The sequence below is a fragment of the Hemicordylus capensis genome, chromosome 5 (genome assembly GCF_027244095.1).
Source record: "Hemicordylus capensis ecotype Gifberg chromosome 5, rHemCap1.1.pri, whole genome shotgun sequence".
Classification (NCBI taxonomy): domain Eukaryota; kingdom Metazoa; phylum Chordata; class Lepidosauria; order Squamata; family Cordylidae; genus Hemicordylus; species Hemicordylus capensis.
Window position 1 is genome coordinate 30,571,810 of NC_069661.1, and position 18,170 is coordinate 30,589,979.

An 18,170-nucleotide genomic window follows, 5' to 3' on the forward strand; every position below is an offset into this window, starting at 1 on the left:
TATCTCTGATTTATAGGATCACACCATTGAGGATTATACTTCATGCATCTGATGAATTAGACTGCGGTCCATGAAAGTGTATGCTATCATACTTGTGTTAATCTCCAAGATGCCACCAGATGGAGAAGCCTCTGTCACTTCATAACACAGGATGCCAGCATGTATGTTTTAGGTTTCGTGTTCTGAGCAGATCCAGACCATACAACTGTAAACAAGTTTGAAGTCTGATTTCTTGTTTTCACTGATCAAGAGCTAAGAGTGTTAGTTTTTCTCATGTGGACTGTCCAGGAGTGTAGCTAGGGGAGAGGGGACCTTTGTTCACCCCACTCCCCAGCGGGGCCCCAGAGTGAGGGAGAGAATGAAGAAAATAGGGAAGGGTGGAGCTGGGGGCCCTCAGGAGCTGGGGGCCCGGGTTCTTTGGATCCATCTGCTCAATTATGGCTACCCCCCGGGCCTGTTAATTGCCAGAGGCATCAAGAAGTGCTACTTAATGAAAAGAGTAATTTCTAATTGCTTCAGATACAGTGAATTATATTTATTAAGGAGATCACATTCAGGAGGGAAGAAAGATGAAACTAAATCATAGAGGAAACCATTCCTATAAAATGCCCATCTGACTTCCAAGGAAATATGACCTGCAGTTCAGGTTAGCATTTTTACAATTTTCTTTAACAAACAGAAGTCTGAAAAGAAAAGACGACAACAAATGTATCACACCTTCCAACTTAACCCCTTAAGCCCCACACCTCAGTTCTCATTATGTACAGTATATCATTCATCATCAGTGCGTCTAGAATCCACGCCTAAATGACACCAGCATTCCAGTACTATCAACCTTATGGTTTATTCTGTTACACACCCATTTTTTATGCTTTCAGTCTTCATGATGGGATTTCAATGTTCCTATTTACCAGGGACGTTCCCTATATCCTGGTATTTAGTTATTTGATTTTTACTGTAGATAATTCATACCCTACCTTTCCAGACAGACAGCTCAAGATGGTGTTTATAATAATAAAAAATAATGGCTCACAAACCATGTGGAGATGCCTGGATGGTCAAAGAGCCACTCACACTACTGCGAGGCTTTCTGAAGCACATTGACACTGCTGCAGAGCTGTACATTCCTACAAAGTGTTGCTGGGGGTGATGGGAGAGACACACATTGGCTACTCCGTCTTAGGGGATGGGACCGAAGCTCAATGGTAGAGCATCAGTTTGCATGCAGAAGGTCCCAGATTCAATCTTTGACAGCATCTCCAGAACGCTTTCCAGATTAGCCACTCAACAGCAGCAAAATGCTTCAGTTCAGGCAAATTGCATTCAAAACGTAAATAGCAAAGTGCCCAGCAGGGGGAGCAGTCTTGTGAAAACTAACAACCCGACAAAACAGCAACTTTTTAATGCCGGATTTATGCTGGAGAGCCAGTGTGGTGCAGTGGCTAGAGTGTTGCACAAAGACCGGGGAGACCCGAGTTCAAATCCCCATTCAGCCATGAAATTAGCTGGGTGACTCTGGGCCAGTCACTTCTCTATCAGCCTAACCTACTTCACAGGGTTGTTGTGAGGAGAAACTTAAGTATGTAGTACACCGCTCTGGGCTCCTTGGAGGAAGAGCAGGATATAAAATGTATAAATAAATAAATAAATAAATGACGTTACAGCACTATATCACAGTGATTAAATTAGAAACAAGGCAGTGGAAATATGAGCAGCACCCTGCTGTCAGCATAGGGACTGTGGTGTCACAACACAAGAAGTGCGGAAGCACACTTCAGAGATACGCCATGACCCCATTGCAGGGTCTATCCTGGAAAGCGCCCAGGTAAGGCTAGAAAAGACTCCTGCCTGAAACCTTGGAGCGCCACTGCCAGTCAGTGTAGAAAATACTGAGCTAGAGAGACCAAAGATCTGACTTGGTATCAGGCAGCTTCCTATGTTCCAAATTCTGCTTTACAGCCTGGGATCTTTTCCATACACAGCATGTACTCTATCACATGGTGCCCCCAAACCAGGTAAATAATACCTTATCTGGGTGAAAGGGTGGGGTATGGGGGCTGTTTCCCTGTACTGTGATTTAATAGCTCTTTTAGAATGGCAAGCATTTTTAGCAGCCTTGTGGGAAACCAGTATACCGAGTAAAAGGTCTCCACGAAAAGGAGAGGCGCAGACTGCTAATTATGGACTGGCGGCTAATTATAGGCTCTGATACCATCTTTTAGACTAGCTAGGCGTCTACGGAACAAAATCATCCAGAAATCCTGTGAGCAGTGCCTGGAGGTAGAGGAGGTGTAAGAATATGGCTATGACATCAGTGGCGGCTCATATTGCTGGCAGCCACACTGCTGAGCAAAGAGGAAGGAAACATTAGTGGACAGCCCTTACATGAATCCATTCACTAGTAATTTAATGCAACAGCTCACATCTTTGTCATTCCTGAGTCCAGGCTCAGGAGTTCCACATGTTGGGGAAGTGCCTTGACTCAGCTGCTGTTGCTATAATGTTATTATTAAAACTGATGTCTTGTCAGAACTGAAAGGTATGGGTACCCAAGAAACACTCCCTCTTGGACCTGTGGCACTGGGGCATAGCTATAATTGAATGGGAGCAGGGAGACAAATGTCCCTGGGCCCCTAAAGGAAAGGGAAGACTCCAGTTTCTCCAAAGAAGGCAGCAGGGAGGTAAGGCACAAGGCGAGCACAGGAGTACCAGCAATCTCTTGCTACCTCACCCTGTGTGAAGAATTACATCCTACAGTAATAGTATCAAGCAGGTCTTAACTTAAATTGTACAAGTACAATTATATAATTATATACAAGTATATTTTATTATTATTAATACTGATGATGTTGTTGTTGTTGATGATGATGATGATGTTACCACCAGTGCTTTTCCTCTTCCCCTGAGGCCTCAGTGTGGGTGGGTTCCCCTGTCACCCTGTTTCTCTTCCTATCCAATGAGCTGTCTCCTTTGGCGAGCCCCTCTCTGTGGCCTCCAAATCCCTGCTTTTCTCCTCCCTAGCTTCCTCAAAAATCCCTCTCTGTAGCCTCCCAAGACATTGACCCAGCCAGGCCCTCCCAGTTCTTCCTTGACTGTTCCTTCCCACCTGCATTCCTGTTGGTTGCCTGGATAACCTTCCTTATCATACATTCGTTCATTCGATTTCTATACTGCCCTTCCAAAAATGGCTCAGGGCGGTTTACACAGAGAAATAACAAATAAATAAGATGGATCCCTGTCTCCAAAGTGCTCACAGACTAAAAAGAAACATAAGATAGACACCAGCAACAGTCACTGGAGGCACTGTGCCGGGGGTGGATAGGACCAGTTACTCTCCCCCTGCTAAATAAAGAGAATCAGCATGTTAAAAGGTGCCTCTTTGCCCAGTTTGCAGGGGCTAATATGCCTGGCAACCCACCAGGGCTTTGGTGTGACTTCTGGCCTCCCTGGCGTTGGGCCGCCTGCAGAGGAAATGGATGTATCTGGAGCAGCGGCCACCGGCCAGGGGTGAGTTGGATGTATTTGTGGCAAATAGAGTAGTGCTCATGCTCAGCACAATCAGGGGCTGGGAACCTCAGTAATTATTGTTGGGAAGGGTCCTGGAAGATTATCTGAACTGATAGGCAGGTTCGTATGGGAGAAGATGGTCCTTCAGATATCCTGATCTGAAATAAGGTGGTTTACATAGCAAAAGGTATGAGGACATTATTTCCTGCAGCAGCAATAGAGGAAGATGCTGAAAGGCGTCATCTCATACTGCGTGGGAGATGGCAATGGTAAACCCCTCCTGTATTCTACCAAAGAAAAACTACAGGGCTCCGTGGTCACCAGGAGTCGACACCGACTCGATGGCACACTTTACCTTTAAAGGACTCACTATGCACCATGCCAATGTATTACGCACGTATTATAGCCAAATAAATGTACTGTAGCCAAAGCATTTATTTAACATATTTGTATACTGCCCAAAATGCAAGTCTCTGGGCGGTTTACAATAAAACAACAAAAACAACCAATAAAAAGGTTAACACATTACAACAACTTAAAGTTTAAAACATTAAAACTATTTAAAAAACACAATTGAAACATTGTCTAATTAAAAGACTGGGTGAATAAATGCATCTTGACTGCCTTTTTAAAAGTTGTAAGAGATGGGGAGGCTCTTATTTCAGCAGGAAGTGTGTTCCAAAGCCTCAGGGCAGCAACAGAGAAGGCCCACTGAGTAGCCACCAGATGAGCTAGTGGCAACTGCAGACGGACCTCTCCAGATGATCTCAATGGACGGTGGGGATCATAGCGAAGAAGGCATTCTCTTAAATAACATGAATTAAACCATGAGTCTAAGCAGAGAACCTTTAAGGAATTAGCATACATTTCACCTTTTGAGCAGGGGGAAGCACATTTCAGCAGGATCTGCTGTCAGACAGCTGCCCTCCCCTTGCTTTAGCAAGGCAGCAACTTGTACAGCCTGTTCAGTCACAGAAATATCACCGGAGACACCATAAAAAATGGGGGAGGGGGTAGCTCATAAAGGAGAGCTTTGCAATACAGCTGTCTGATAAGCTTAGAAATAAGAGGAGAGCAGAAACAAACTATTCTTTTCACAGCATTGTGAATTAAGGGTAATATCTGGCTTTCTCTATGGGCTTCTTTTGGGTATGAGTGAATGGCAGTCAGTAGGAGCAGTTAAGCAACTGAGGCTGATCAGTAACTGCTGAGTCATAGTTTCATATTCCTTTGGTGTGCTCTTGCAAGACCTGCTGTTTTGCTGTTACCTTTTCAACGACTAGGATTTGTATCCAGCAAGGTTTAGATAAGATTCTATTGCAGCTGCTTCCCAGCCACCTTCCCGGGAACGAACGAACAAACAAACAAACAAACAAACAAACAAACGTAGCTATACATAATTTTTATGCAATTCACATTCTGAGCAACATTGCTTCAAGGATAATCACTGGCCAACTTCAGATGTACTGGAGGTCCCTTCACTTCTGGTTTGAAGCTGCATGTCCAAACTCGGGAAACTGGAGTTAAGGGTGAAAAGGGACCTGTGGTTTCCCTCACCAAACTCCACTCTGTACCAGTAGCGGAGCCAGGCCAGCAGTGACCCATGTCTGGCCACGGCAGCGGCCCCACTCACCCTGCCCCCTATGTCTGACGCCAGATGCAGGGGGAGTGGTCTGGCTCCTGAATGGGCCCGTGTGGCCCCGTTTGGGAGTCAGATCCAGGCCAGCTCTGCGTCTCCTGGCTGCGCTGCAAACCATCTAACTCCCAAACGGGGCTACGCAGCCCTCTTTGGGAGCTAGATTGGGGCTGTTGTGTTGGGGCACATGCGGCCCCATTTGGGAGTTAAACTAGCCCCCCCCCACTTTGGATGTCAGATGCGGGGGGCATATCGGGGCCAAGAGGTACAGCCCCTGAGAGGTGGTGGCCCAGGTTGTTTGAACCTGGTTGCCCAATCGTGGCTACGCCTCTGCTCTGTACCCTTGGTCAGAGTGGAGTTTCTCCATCCTTAAGTCCGATTTAGCGGTGCCAGTGCTACATTTGAACACTGGCACTGCCGTTTGGGCCTTATGGGTTCAGAGTTGAGGGAGGAAGTTCCTCCTTTACTCTGGCCTGACTGGCTGTGCAGGCTGTCCTTCTGTCAAGAAGGAAGCCCACACAGCCAGCTCCCCCATCTCAGCCAGCCCCTCTCCCCAACTTCTGAACACGGATGGGAGATTGAGGGGAGGGGTGTGTGGAACGTGCTGCATCTGAACCCAGCCAGTCTCTTCTAAAATGAACCACTTGAACAACATGAGAGCCCTCACAGTGTAATGGTTAGACTGTTGGACTAGGATTGGAGAGAATCAGGTTCAAACCCCATGAAAGTTTCAGCCATGAAAGTCAGTGGGTGACTCTGGGTCAGTCACTTCTTTCTCAGCCTAACCTACCTCACAGGGTTGTTGTGAGGAGAAACATAACCATGTACATCACTCTGGGGCCTGGGCTCAGTGGAGGAAGAGCAGGATATAAATGTTAAAATAAAAATAAACGAATAAGCAAATAAGCATACTGCTGTGTATGTTTATTCAGGAGTAGGTTCTACTGTGTGAAATAGCATTTATTCCCTCCTCAGTGTGTTTAGTACTGCAGCTGTGCAGTCTGATTCAATTGTCTCACCAAGTCCAATAGGGTTTACTTACAAGGAACAGTGCATAGGATTGCTGCTTTCATCTGACTGCATTTCCCCTGATACAATTCCATCAGAGTTAGATCTGACTAACAGACCCCTGGTAACTGAGCCAAGAGGCACCTTTTATTGTGATGATTTTCTTATCTTTTAGCAGGGGAAAAGCAACTCTCTCTATCCAACCCTAGCACAGCATTCCTCTGGTGGTGGTTGCTGGCGTCTACTTAGTGTTTCTGTTTAGATTATGAATCCTTTGAGGACAGGGAACCACCTTATTTATTTTTTACTATTTCTTTTTCTGTGTAAACCACCTTAAAGGGGCACAGCGGGGAAATGCTTGACTAACAAGCAGAAGGTTGCCGGTTCAAATCCCCACTGGTATGTTTCTCAGACTACGGGAAAACACTTATATCGGGCGGCAGCGATATAGGAAGATGCTGAAAGGCATCTTCTCAGACTGTGTGGGTGGAGGCAATGGTAAACCCCTCCTGTATTCTACCAAAGACAACCACAGGGCTCTGCGGGTGCCAGGCTGGGCCATTTCTCTCCAGGATCTTTGCCATCATTTAAACAGCAGCTGAGGCAATGCTGTTATATTCTTTCTAGCAGTCCATTATGTTTTATTTTATTTTATTTTATTTTATTTATTCGATTTGTATACCGCCCATCCAAAAATGGCTCAGGGCGGTTTACACAAAGAAATAACAAATAAATAAGATGGATCCCTGTCCCCAAAGGGCTCACAGACTAAAAAGAAACATAAGATAGACACCAGCAACAGTCACTGGAGGTACTGTGCTGGGGGTGGACAGGGCCAGTTACTCTCCCCCTGCTAAATAAAGAAAGCCACCACGTTAAAAGGTGTCTCTTTTGCCAAGTTAGCAGGGTTTTGTTGGTTAGAAGTTTGTCCCAGCAGGAATCAGAGAGGGATCAGGGAAGAGAGCTGGTCTTGTGGTAAAGGTAAAGTGTGCTGTCGAGTTGTTGTTGACTCTTGGCAACCAGTGTGGAGCCCAGTGGTTGTCTTTGGTAGAATACAGGAAGGGTTTATCATTGCCTCCTCCCACGCAGTATGAGATGATGCCTTTCGGCATCTTCCTGTATCGCTGCTGCTCAATATAGGTGTTTCCCATAGGCTGGGAAACATACCAGCGGGGATTCGAACCGGCAACCTCTGGCTTGCTAGTCCAGTTGTTTCCCTGCTGCGCCATTAGGTGGCTATATGGTAGCAAGCATGACTTGTCCCTTTTGCTAAGCAGGGTCTGCCCTGGTTGCATTTGAATGGAAGACTACATGTGAGCACTGTAAGATATTCCCCTCAAGCGATGGGGCTGCTTTGGGGAAAGCATCTGCCTGCTGGCTTGCAGAGGGTTCCCAGTTCCCTCCCTGGCATCTCCAAGATAGGGCTGAGAGAGACTCCTGCCTATAACCTTGGAGAAGCTGCTGCCAGTCTGTATAGACAATACTGAGCTAGACGGACCAGCGATCCAGCAGCAATGTTCCTATGTAGAGGGGGCAGACGTGGAGTCAGAAAGAAAAGGGAGGAAAAGGAGAAGGGGGAAATGGAGTTGTTTCTGGAAGAAAGTTTTAGTTAGACAAACGTAAGATTGCTTTGCATCGATGAGGGAAGCAGCTACACAACAGGTGACCCACTCCCAGTGACAGCGGCAGAAGAAAGGAGGAGGCTGTTGACAGTGAAGAGGCGACTGTGCAGCTGATGCCGCTTGGACAGGTCTCCCTGTGCTTTGTTCCCATACAACTGAAGTGTGGGTAGTAGGCTGAATGTTGGCCTCGTCCAACTCTTCCCCCCAGCTGTGCAGTTCACTGGATGACCTTGCCCAATTCATCCCCTGCCCCAACTCGACAGCCCAGCTGCAGCAACACTGGAGGCGCTTGTGCAGAGCAGCTTTGGCTGGCAACCTCACTTCCAGGTGGTGTCCTCTGTGTGTGAGATTTCTGGCAGCTTGAGGCTCATGGTCATCCTCTCTTGCCTCAAGCCACGCCCCCTGGGTCTGATGTCAGAGATCGGGGGGGGGGCATGGCCAGTACCAGGGACAGCATCCAACAGCCACCGCAGAACTTCCCCAGCCAGCGGTTTATTGAATTGCTGACTGGGAGCAAATTTCCCAGCCACCTTGGGACTGCGCATACTGCAAATGCACTGCCCCCAGAAGCGCAGAGTCCCGGCTCCTGACCGGGCCCTCACTCCACTGCTCAGGACTCTGTGCTGCCATGCAGTAAGCACGAGCACCACCTTCTCCTTTACTTCTAAAGGTGCCTCTCCCTCTCGCTCTCGCTCCCGCCCCCAATATCACCTGCCTGCCCTCATCAAAGCCGCCCTAAGTTTTATCCGAATCCTAACTTTACAATACCTTTATCCTAACTTAACAATAGCCGCTTTAACCAGCGAACTGCTTCAAGACTGTTTGAGCCGGTCAGTTCGACCAAACTGGTTCCGCAATCCGGTCCGGACTGAACCACCCAAAAATGGTCTCCACACACCCCTATTCATTATCTTAGCAATCGATGCAATTGTTTAAGAAATTTGCTGCCAGCTATCCCTTGCCATTTCTGGTTGACCACCTGTCTCAGCGAGCCTGATTTCTCTGTTGGTGAAGAGGAAAATAAATCTCCTGGAGAGCAACATAATCAGGGTATTTTAAGAATCACTCAAAAGCAGTAATTGCTACTCTGTTCACTTGCAACCAATCAGGCTAGGATTTTTACTGCTCTATAAAAATAGCAAATGAAGTTATAGGTTATAAAGCAATTGCTGGATTCTACTACACGAGACTGTAGCTATGGGACTGCATAGCTGAATTTCCCCTCACATATATATTTATAGAGAGAATGTGTGAGTGCAAATCTCTGCTGTTAGAAAACTAGAGAGCCAGTGTGGGTAGTGTTGGCCTAATTCAACGCTCCCCTCAGCTATGAAATTCACTGGGTGAGCATGGGCCATTCATTCTCAGCCTAGCCTGCCTCATAGGGCTGTTGTGAAGATAAAATACTAGAATACCATTGTGAGCTTCTTGGAGCAAGGGCAGGATAGAAATGCAACGATAGTCCTATTCAGACATTACATGTCTGTACGTGTTTTTATATGAGCGACTGTACATGTGTTAATGTAAAAAAGTAAACCTGGGTACAGGCCCTCTCACATGCAGGGCATAGCTAAGATGGGTACTACAGTACTGCATATGTACCAGACATAATGTGTAAACAAGGCTTAAATGTAAGGGGAAAAGGTCCCATCCTAACACTCCTGACAGTTTTGAAAGATATGGAGTACTAGAAAAGCATTCATGTGATGCTCTAGCTCTGGGGTTCCCAAACGTTGTTGAAGTGCAACTACCATCATTCCTAGCCCAATAGTTGCCATTGTGGCTGGAGATGATGAGAGTTGTAGTCCAACAGCATGGGGGGACCAAAGTTTGTAACCTCTGCTCTGTCCTATTCCTTTTAATTAAAATTGTTGGCATCTTTCTTCATATCTATATGTTGGATGTCGGCAAATGGAGTCAGGTGCTTTTTAAAAATGCCTGTTACTTCTGACATCGTTTTGTGGTGGGTGCCTCTGTCTACACTATCATCGTACGTCCAGGATATGTTATTTTCCCATCAACATGGATGGTTTTAAAATTGGTGACCTTACCCTTTGCCTTTCAACCTCTGCTTCACATTTCAGGAACAACCAAGCTAGAGTTGGCAGTGCAGTTTGGAAACAAGACAACCACAGATCAGATTCAGCCGGAATGTTAGGAACGACTTTATTTAGCAGGGGATTGTTTCTGTTGGCTGGGTATCCCCTGTTCCTTGGGGAAAGATGCTGCCAAGTCCTTTTTAACCATGAACAGCCTGAGGTGTTGCACACTGTTCTCTGCTTCTCAGGTCAAAGAGTTCTGTTCTGCTGTTTGAAGCACCACCTCCATTACCTAGGGCACATCTAAAATTAATCCCGGGCATTGCTATCATCATGTTTCTCTGTTCTTTTGTTCTCTGCTTTGCAAAGGACCAGCAACACAACAGCAGGGCTGGGGTTGGATCCTGAGTGGCACTCACACTGCAAGGAAGAAGGGCCACTGCTTTGCCCACTGCTGGTGTGCCACTGCTTACTGTAGCAGGCAGTGAATATCCAGGCAGTATTCTCTCTGGCAGGACGGGTTGCTGACCCGTCCTAGACTGTAAGCCTCTTGGGGCAGGGACCTTTCCGCTCACTCCTGGTAAAGAGCATTATGAAAAAGGATGGTGCTATATACATAATAAATAAGGCCACTGAGGATTGGTCAACACCTGCCACACGACGAGATGGTAGAGTTCTAAAATAGTAGAATGGATGGCACCACATCATACTGCAAAGGGGCAGTCAGCTTTTTAAATGCTCTCCCAGAGTGGAAAGAGGTGCATCACAGCATACATTATCATTTCTCCCAACCCACCCACCTTTTATTGTGGGGGGGGCCTTCAATTTTTACCAGATCAGCACTGCACGTGGGAGGGGGAGGGTCCTTCTCCTCCATCACCTGCTCTTAGACCAACACAAGGGTGGGGGGAGACAGGCAAACAACATATCGCTGCTGTGTGGCTAATAGCAACTTGTCAGGACAGGGGTGGGGTGGGATGGGGGAGATTTATTTATGGAAAATGGCACCAGAAGAACAATGTTTTTCCTCTGCCCAAATCAGTGCTCTAGTCAAAATTAAGAGACACCCCTGGCTGATTTGAAGCAAGGATTCTCAACCTTGGGTCCCCAGATGTTGTTAGACAACAACCATCATCTCCAGCAACAATGGCTTTCAGCATCTGGCGACCAAGGCTGAGAACCCTGCCCTGATCTAAAAGTTCAGCACAGAAAGAGTCATAGGAACATAGGAAACTGCTGTATACTGAGTCAGACCATTGTTCTATCTAGCTCAGTATTGTCTTCACAGACTGGCAGCGGCTTCTCCAAGGTTGCAGGCAGGAATCTCTCTCAGCCCTATCTTGGAGAAGCCAGGGAGGGAACTTGGAACCTAGATGCTCTTCCCAGAGCAGCTCCATCCCCTAAGAGGAATATCTTCCAGTGCTCACACATCAAGTTTCCCATTCAGATGCAACCAGGGCAGACCCTGCTTAGCTAAGGGGACAAGTCATGCTTGCTACCACAAGACCAGCTCTCCTCTCCTTAAGATCCAGTCAGGAGAGCTGATCTCCCACACTACATCAGTTTCAGCCCTTTGTGACACTTTCTGAAGACAATCACATGCTGCTAAAGAAGCAGCAAATTGCTAGTTACCTCTCTTGCTGTGTAGCCTCCAACTGTCCTCCTAAAGCAGATCAAGCCTCTGACTCGAAGGACATCTTCACAACTCTAGCCAGTTGGGGTTTCCCATGGGGGAGGGGGGAGTCTCTGCCCCCGCGTGTAATCCTCGCACACATTTCCCACACTGCACTAATCTGACAGCAACATTTCCCCCCAAGTTAAATAGTTGCCACACCCAAGTCTGAGAAACTCATCAGAAGCAGTTGGACATGGGGAAGATGGACAAAACTACCCCAAACTGTGTAATTAAGAATCCTGGGATTTATAATGTGTCTGAGGTCAGCTGACATGAGCCCTGCTGTGCTCTTTATGTCTTTCCTCTTGGGTGGTAAGTATTGTGACATTTTAGGAGGATATTATATTGCCAGAAAGCTTCTTGCTTCTATGTAATATTAAAAAGCAAAAAATGCATTTCTGTTTCGAGTCTCTCTTTTTAAGAGCACTTCCACTTCAATGACTGCAGACAGCACAGTGAAAATGTAGAACATCTGACCATATTTTAGTCAAGCTTTCTGTAGAAAGCTGCTATTTATTTATTCATTCATTCGATTTTTGACCCAGCTTCCTAGCAGTGCCATTAAAATGGCCATCATTATTGCAGTTTGTTAAGAAGTATATAGCAATCTATTTAAGACTTTCAATTAAGGCTCCGTAGGATATTTTAGCAACGGCACTTTAAAATTTTTGCAGCTCTGAGAGGTGAATATTATGCTCATCTTACAGATTAAAAGGAATGTAGACTACATTGACCTATTTGAGCACCAGTACAATTGTGGCCAGCTTTCTTTTAAAATTCCCATCTTGTTCCTTAGCTGCCTGCTCACAACCTAACAGAAGGCAGAGGTCATTCTCTCTACCCCATGTCACCTATCTGAAGACACTGCCAAGAATAACAGTAACTGGGCCTTTGTATAGCACTTTTGAGTGTTGAGAGTGGTTCAAGTGTATTATCTTGTTCCAATCCTTACAAAAGCCCTTTAAGTCAGGGATTCTCAAACTTGGACACTCAAATGGTAACTAGGAAGCTGACTTATACAGAGTCAGACCATTCACCCATCTTAGATCAGTATTGTCTACTCTACACAGACTGGTGGTGGCTTCTCCAAGGTTGCAGGCAGGAGTCTCTCTCATCCCTTTTGTGGAGATGCCAGGGAGGGAACTTGAAACCTGCATGCAAGCACTCTTCTTCCCAGAGCAGCCCCTAACCCTATGGGGAATCCCTCACAATGCTCAAACATGTAGTTTCCCATCCAAATGGGAGCTCTTGTATTTTGTACTGTTTTTATGCTAGTCTTTTAATTTCTTTAAGATAGTTTTGTTTTTATATTTTTTAGCTCAATATTTTTTGTGTCTTTTTAATAATCTTGTTTTTAAGTTTTATTGTGAGCTGCCTTGGGATTTGCTTAGGCGGGGTATAAATTTAACAATAAATAAAATAAAATGCAAACCAGAGCAGACCCTGCTTAGCAAAGGGTACAAGTCATGCTTGCTACCACAAGACCAGCTCACCTCTATTGTTTGACTATTAGTCCCATCATCCAGTCACAATGGTGAAAGGCCATGGATGACAGCAGCTGTTGTCCAACATCTTTTGGGGACCCAAATTTGAGCACATCTGCTATGAAGTATCATCCCCATATTGCAGGGGGAGGGGGGGTCTGAGGCTGAAAGGAAATGGCTTGCTTAAGGCCACTGAGTTCATGGCAGAGGGGTGTTGGCAACCCACAACTCAGTCTTCTAGCCGCTGTGACACTAGCTGTAAAGACTCCCCAGCTACTTTCTTGCTCATTCCACATGCCCCCCCATCGCCCGCCAATACTTTAGATTTACATCCAACTATTCCCTAAACAGCCAGGCCCTGCCTAGCTCAGGAAATGTATTCTCAAGTATGGACCCCCCGTCATCTTTACAACAGCTGGCAAGACTTTGTGTGTTGCTACTCTTACACCGAGGGATTTGGCTCAACGTTTCAGCATAGTGGTACAGTACATATGCCCTAGCTATGAGGCCAGGGAGATCTTTATTCTCTAAACTTGTCCAACTATAATATGAAATCAATACTGCTTTGCGGACGGCAGATACTAAAATGTTTTTTTCTAGAGCCTGTGTGTGCTGAAAAGCAATAAATATCCTCAGAGGTCTTGATAATTGGTCCTGTGTTTTTCATATACTTATTTGCAACTCCCACTCCACCCCTAGGTGGGGGAAGCCTTAGATAATAGGGAAGAGTTCTTGTAGACAAGGATCTCCACAGATGGATCACTTCTTCTTAAGAGTGCATAGAAAGCAGGCTCCCTGCTTGGTTCAGCAAATGGCCCAATAATAGAGCTAAGCTCAAGCCCTTAGGAACTGGCCTAGTTAGTAGCCAAAGCAAGCACATGTTTGCGAACAGTGGACCTACTGTATTTACCCAAATCCAAGACTACTCCCGCCCCCCACTCCACCCCCATTTCTGTGATATGGGAAACTGGGAGTTGTCTTAAATTCAGAGTTGCCTTCCATTCAGTAAATATGGTATGTTTGTTATAGGGTCATGGTATTCTCTCTCCTCTGTGTGAAGAAGGAAGATAGAATAGGAGATAGAAGAAGCCAGCGTGGTGTAGTGGTTAGAGTGCTGGACTAGGACCGGGGAGACCTGAGTTCAAATCCCCATTCAGCCATGATACTAGCTGGGTGACTCTGGGCCAGTCACTTCTCTCTCAGACTAACCTACTTCACAGGGTTGTTGTGAGGAGAAACTTAAGTATGTAGAACACTGCTCTGGGCTCCTTGGAAGAAGAACGGGATATAAATGTAAAAATAAACTAAAAACAAAAGAAAGAAAGAATGGCTCCAGCTCCAAACTCAAACAGTTATTTGAACAGGAAGGGGATAATAAATTGTCTGTATACAATTGGCACACAGTGGCCTGCCACCACCACTCATACCAAATTCATAAGAGCTCAGTATTGCCACTATATGCATCACTTATTAGGCATCCAGCAAGATGCTTAGCACCGTTTGTGCATCAAGCTTATGCATCCTTCTATATCACCCTCCACACAAAAAGGCAGTAGAAGTGATTGGGCATTTTGGAGCAACTATGCAGTTAACTTAATGTTCTCCACAAAACTAGACTTCTATAATATTCAGAAACGCAAGTTTTGGGTGGTATATAAATATGGCAAATGCACACTTATATCTCAAAGCAGCTGCAAGACTAAAAACAGATGAAAGCTAGTCACCTTTGCCAGAGCATCAAGATGTTTCATCTATGCTACCATAATTGCACTGAAACAAACTTCAGAAGCACATGTGTGAGGTGAAAGCCACACACGTGCACACACAATTTGGTTAACTTCAACACAATTTGATGAGAGGAATACTGGGACAAATTACAGCAACGTTCTCTAAATGTCAATTCAATCAGAGTAAGCTATATGCACTAAAATTTAAAAAATATGTATTATGCTAGATAATCACATTTTGAATGCAGACTATTTTGGGAAGAACAGGAGGCAGGGGCAAGATCTGGGGATGGAACAGTAGCAGCAGCACCACCACTGGTCTCCAGCCAAGAGCTCATATCCAAGGCTCCTTTTATCTTCCTAACCTTCAACTGACATCAGAGAAGTCTGTCAAATACACACCTAGACAACTATATGGTTAGGTGTTTATTTTTTTAAAAAAGTTTTTCTCATTAGCTGACTTGTGCCAGAATCCAGACTTTGCTGCCGCTGATTACACAGCTTATATTAAAGCGAGTTGAAAATCTGGTCCCTTCCTGCTCAGATACCAGTAGATCAGGAATGGGGCAAACAGGCCACATGTAACCCCTGCAGCATTTCTATTAAATCCAAACAAGCCGTAGCTGCAGTTATTACACCCCCCACCCCCAAATGTATACCTTACAACTGCAGATCCCAATCAGGATCAAAAAAACCCACTGCAACTAATTTCATGCCATCAAGGTACTTTGCATTTGAATTAAAAAGCTGTCTTCTCCCTGCTCCCCCAATTCCGTGCTAGATGCCAAACAGCTCTTGAAGTTGTAGGATTTTCAAAAGTAGTTTGCAATGTGGCATTTTATGGTTCACCAAAAAAAGGTGTCACACCATTGGTTGCATGCATGCTTGAGCATACCTAGAGTAGCACTTGGGATCTCAGTCATAGCATTTTCAGAACTAGTGGGCCAAAACCAAGGAGCAGAATCAAAGCAAGGAGGTATTCATTCCTAAAAGTAGAGGAGCAACATGTATGGTGCATAAAAGAGGAAACCTAGACTTTACCCATCCCTGCATAATTTCCCCACTTATACACCCTGCCCAGCCCAAGCTGTTATTCACCCTTCAGGGTAACACTTACCAGTATATCTGTATCGTTCCCTCCAGTAGGGCAAACAGCAGACGGATGCAATTTTAAATAAAAAAAACAGCCTGTGGAACCCCACCCTCCACATAATATCTTACAATCCCTTCCCTCATATGCATTTTTTTAAAACCACCACATTTAGTCAAGTCCTCAGAGAGAAGTTTAGGCCTCTATTTTGTGATCTGTTATGGTGAATTGAGACTTATGCCCAGTTCTCAGATTAATAGGGGTAAACGTTCCTAGTATAGAAGCTTTCATACTACAAGACAACATTTTAGTTGGCAGCAGGACCTGTTAGTCAGTAATTTCATTATCTCAAATAGAATTAGATATTACCACAGACTACATTTGTTTTAATACAAGAGCTATTCCATTTATTATGAAAGGGGAAGGGATTAACTGCAAGAATACAGTATTAGTTTTTATACAAAAAGCTATTTGGGTTCATGCTATTCTGCAAGAACCAGAAGGCAAAAATCATCACCCCCTCTGGGTGAAGATCCCCTATTTTAAGACATTTTTCATAGGGGGAGCAGTATCTTAATGTAGTTGAAGTCACAGCAAGACAACAAAGCTGCCTTAGTAGCCACTTCCAGCCCCAAACACTTTCCGATTTAAGACAGACACATTTTCAGGATTGCTCTCTTCTCCCACTTAATTTAAGAGCACATATATTCTGTAAATGCTTGAGTGAACATAATTTCTAGTGGATCACCTTTAGAGACTATTGAACTCAGCCTGGAGCTCTCAAAGCACTTTTAGGAAGCCATTTTGCTTGAACTGAAAAGAAAAAGCATAGTGGCTCATTTTCTTGCACCCGTTTTTAATAACTCCACAAATACAATGGATGGCATGCACACCTCTCGTGGAACAGTCCTCTGTCGGCAGACACTACTTCAATTTGTGGAAGGAGTGTTGTAAAGGAGTCTTTGCACAAGAACACTGTGGTCACAGAAGGAGCTTCTGCTGACAAGGCACTAATTTGGATGCTGTTACAGTGGCAGCCTTTTCAACTATTCCAACAGATTTAGGAGCATGCTAACCTGGCAGCTGTGTAACATACTGAACGGTTAAGTGAACATACTCATAAGATACAGCCACAGCAATGTAATTCCATGTGAGGTTAATACTACCTAAGATCTACTAGAACTTGCATTCCACTAGCTTAAGCCTTAACCTCTCCTGAAAGATACCACACTTGACCTTAGTACAATAGAAGCCACAATAGGAGCTGCCTTGTCAGTAGTAGTACAAACACTTCAGTATAATGAAATAAAAGGACAAATCTACTTGTCTAAAAGACAATTCACTGTACACATTTTATTTACAGTTTTGTACACTGTCTTAATATGAATGGGACTGCTTTTCTATTTGAGCCGTTCTTAAACCAAAGCAAAACATAACCTAAGGAATACAAAGTGTTAAAATACAGCATAAGATACAAAAAACAGGAATACTATTTCTAGTAAGGAATGTAATTATGGTGTTACATTTTTAAAAATCCACAATTATGTTCAGGAAATCACACAAACATATCACTGATTTGACTTGAAATGCATGAAACTTGTAGCAAAGCTTTGATGTTACAAAAATAATTACCAAAGAATGCACAAAATTAATGTTTATTAAATCTTTGTCATATTCCCAGATCCTTCACCAATGTTACATGAGCAAGAACTGAAATCAGAATATCACTAATGTTATCAGAGAGGGAAACAAATAAATTAAATCTAGCAGCCATCAGTATTGGTTACAGCAATGACAATGCTGTAGAAAGAAAGATTTGCTAGAAAAAAAATGTATGCATCATACTTTTCTTCCAAACCAGCAAAACATGTTGTTGCATACAATGCAAAGGTGAAAAAAGTAGTAGTTTCTTCCCCTGTAGAAATGGCACTGGTTTTCAGGATCTTTTTCTTTTTCAACAGTTACTTTCCTAAGAAGCATCAGAGAGTGGGCTAGGGAGACCTGTATGGATTCAGGGGGCAAATGTTGTACTGAGATTCTTTGATTGGATAAAGGTTACCTTCAGCCAAAAATGGGGGTGGGGGAGAGAACAAACACAGAAGTACAAGACAAAAGCAAATGAGAGACTTTTCACAAATTTAGCAACATTTAGATGGAAATCAGATTTAAATGCAGTCCACTCTGCTTTTATAGAGGCTTTGGTTCAGCTCCCAAATCTCGATTGCTTGACGCAGTCTCCTATGAAATACTCAGAAGGTGTCTTCTTAAACAACAAACCTATTTTTAGTGGTGGAGCCGCTCTTAGTAGCTGTGTCAGCATGGGACTGATAACCAATCACTATCTTTGGAGGAAGTCCTAACCTTTCCTTGTATACTCTCCTG

The 18,170-nt window shown here is 44.6% G+C and overlaps 1 protein-coding gene across 4 annotated transcripts in view; it reads right to left on the reverse strand.

Moving 5' to 3' along the window:
- Window positions 1–17,111: 17,111 nt before the first annotated feature.
- Window positions 17,112–18,170, reverse strand: part of EIF4E (eukaryotic translation initiation factor 4E) — a 36,557-nt gene continuing 35,498 nt past the window's right edge. For all 4 annotated transcript variants that reach the window (XM_053252265.1, XM_053252264.1, XM_053252266.1 and 1 more), the window contains one exon: window positions 17,112–18,167. In XM_053252265.1, the coding sequence (XP_053108240.1) occupies window positions 18,053–18,167 (115 nt within the window). In that variant the 3' untranslated portion in view covers window positions 17,112–18,052. The remainder of the gene's footprint in view (window positions 18,168–18,170) is intronic.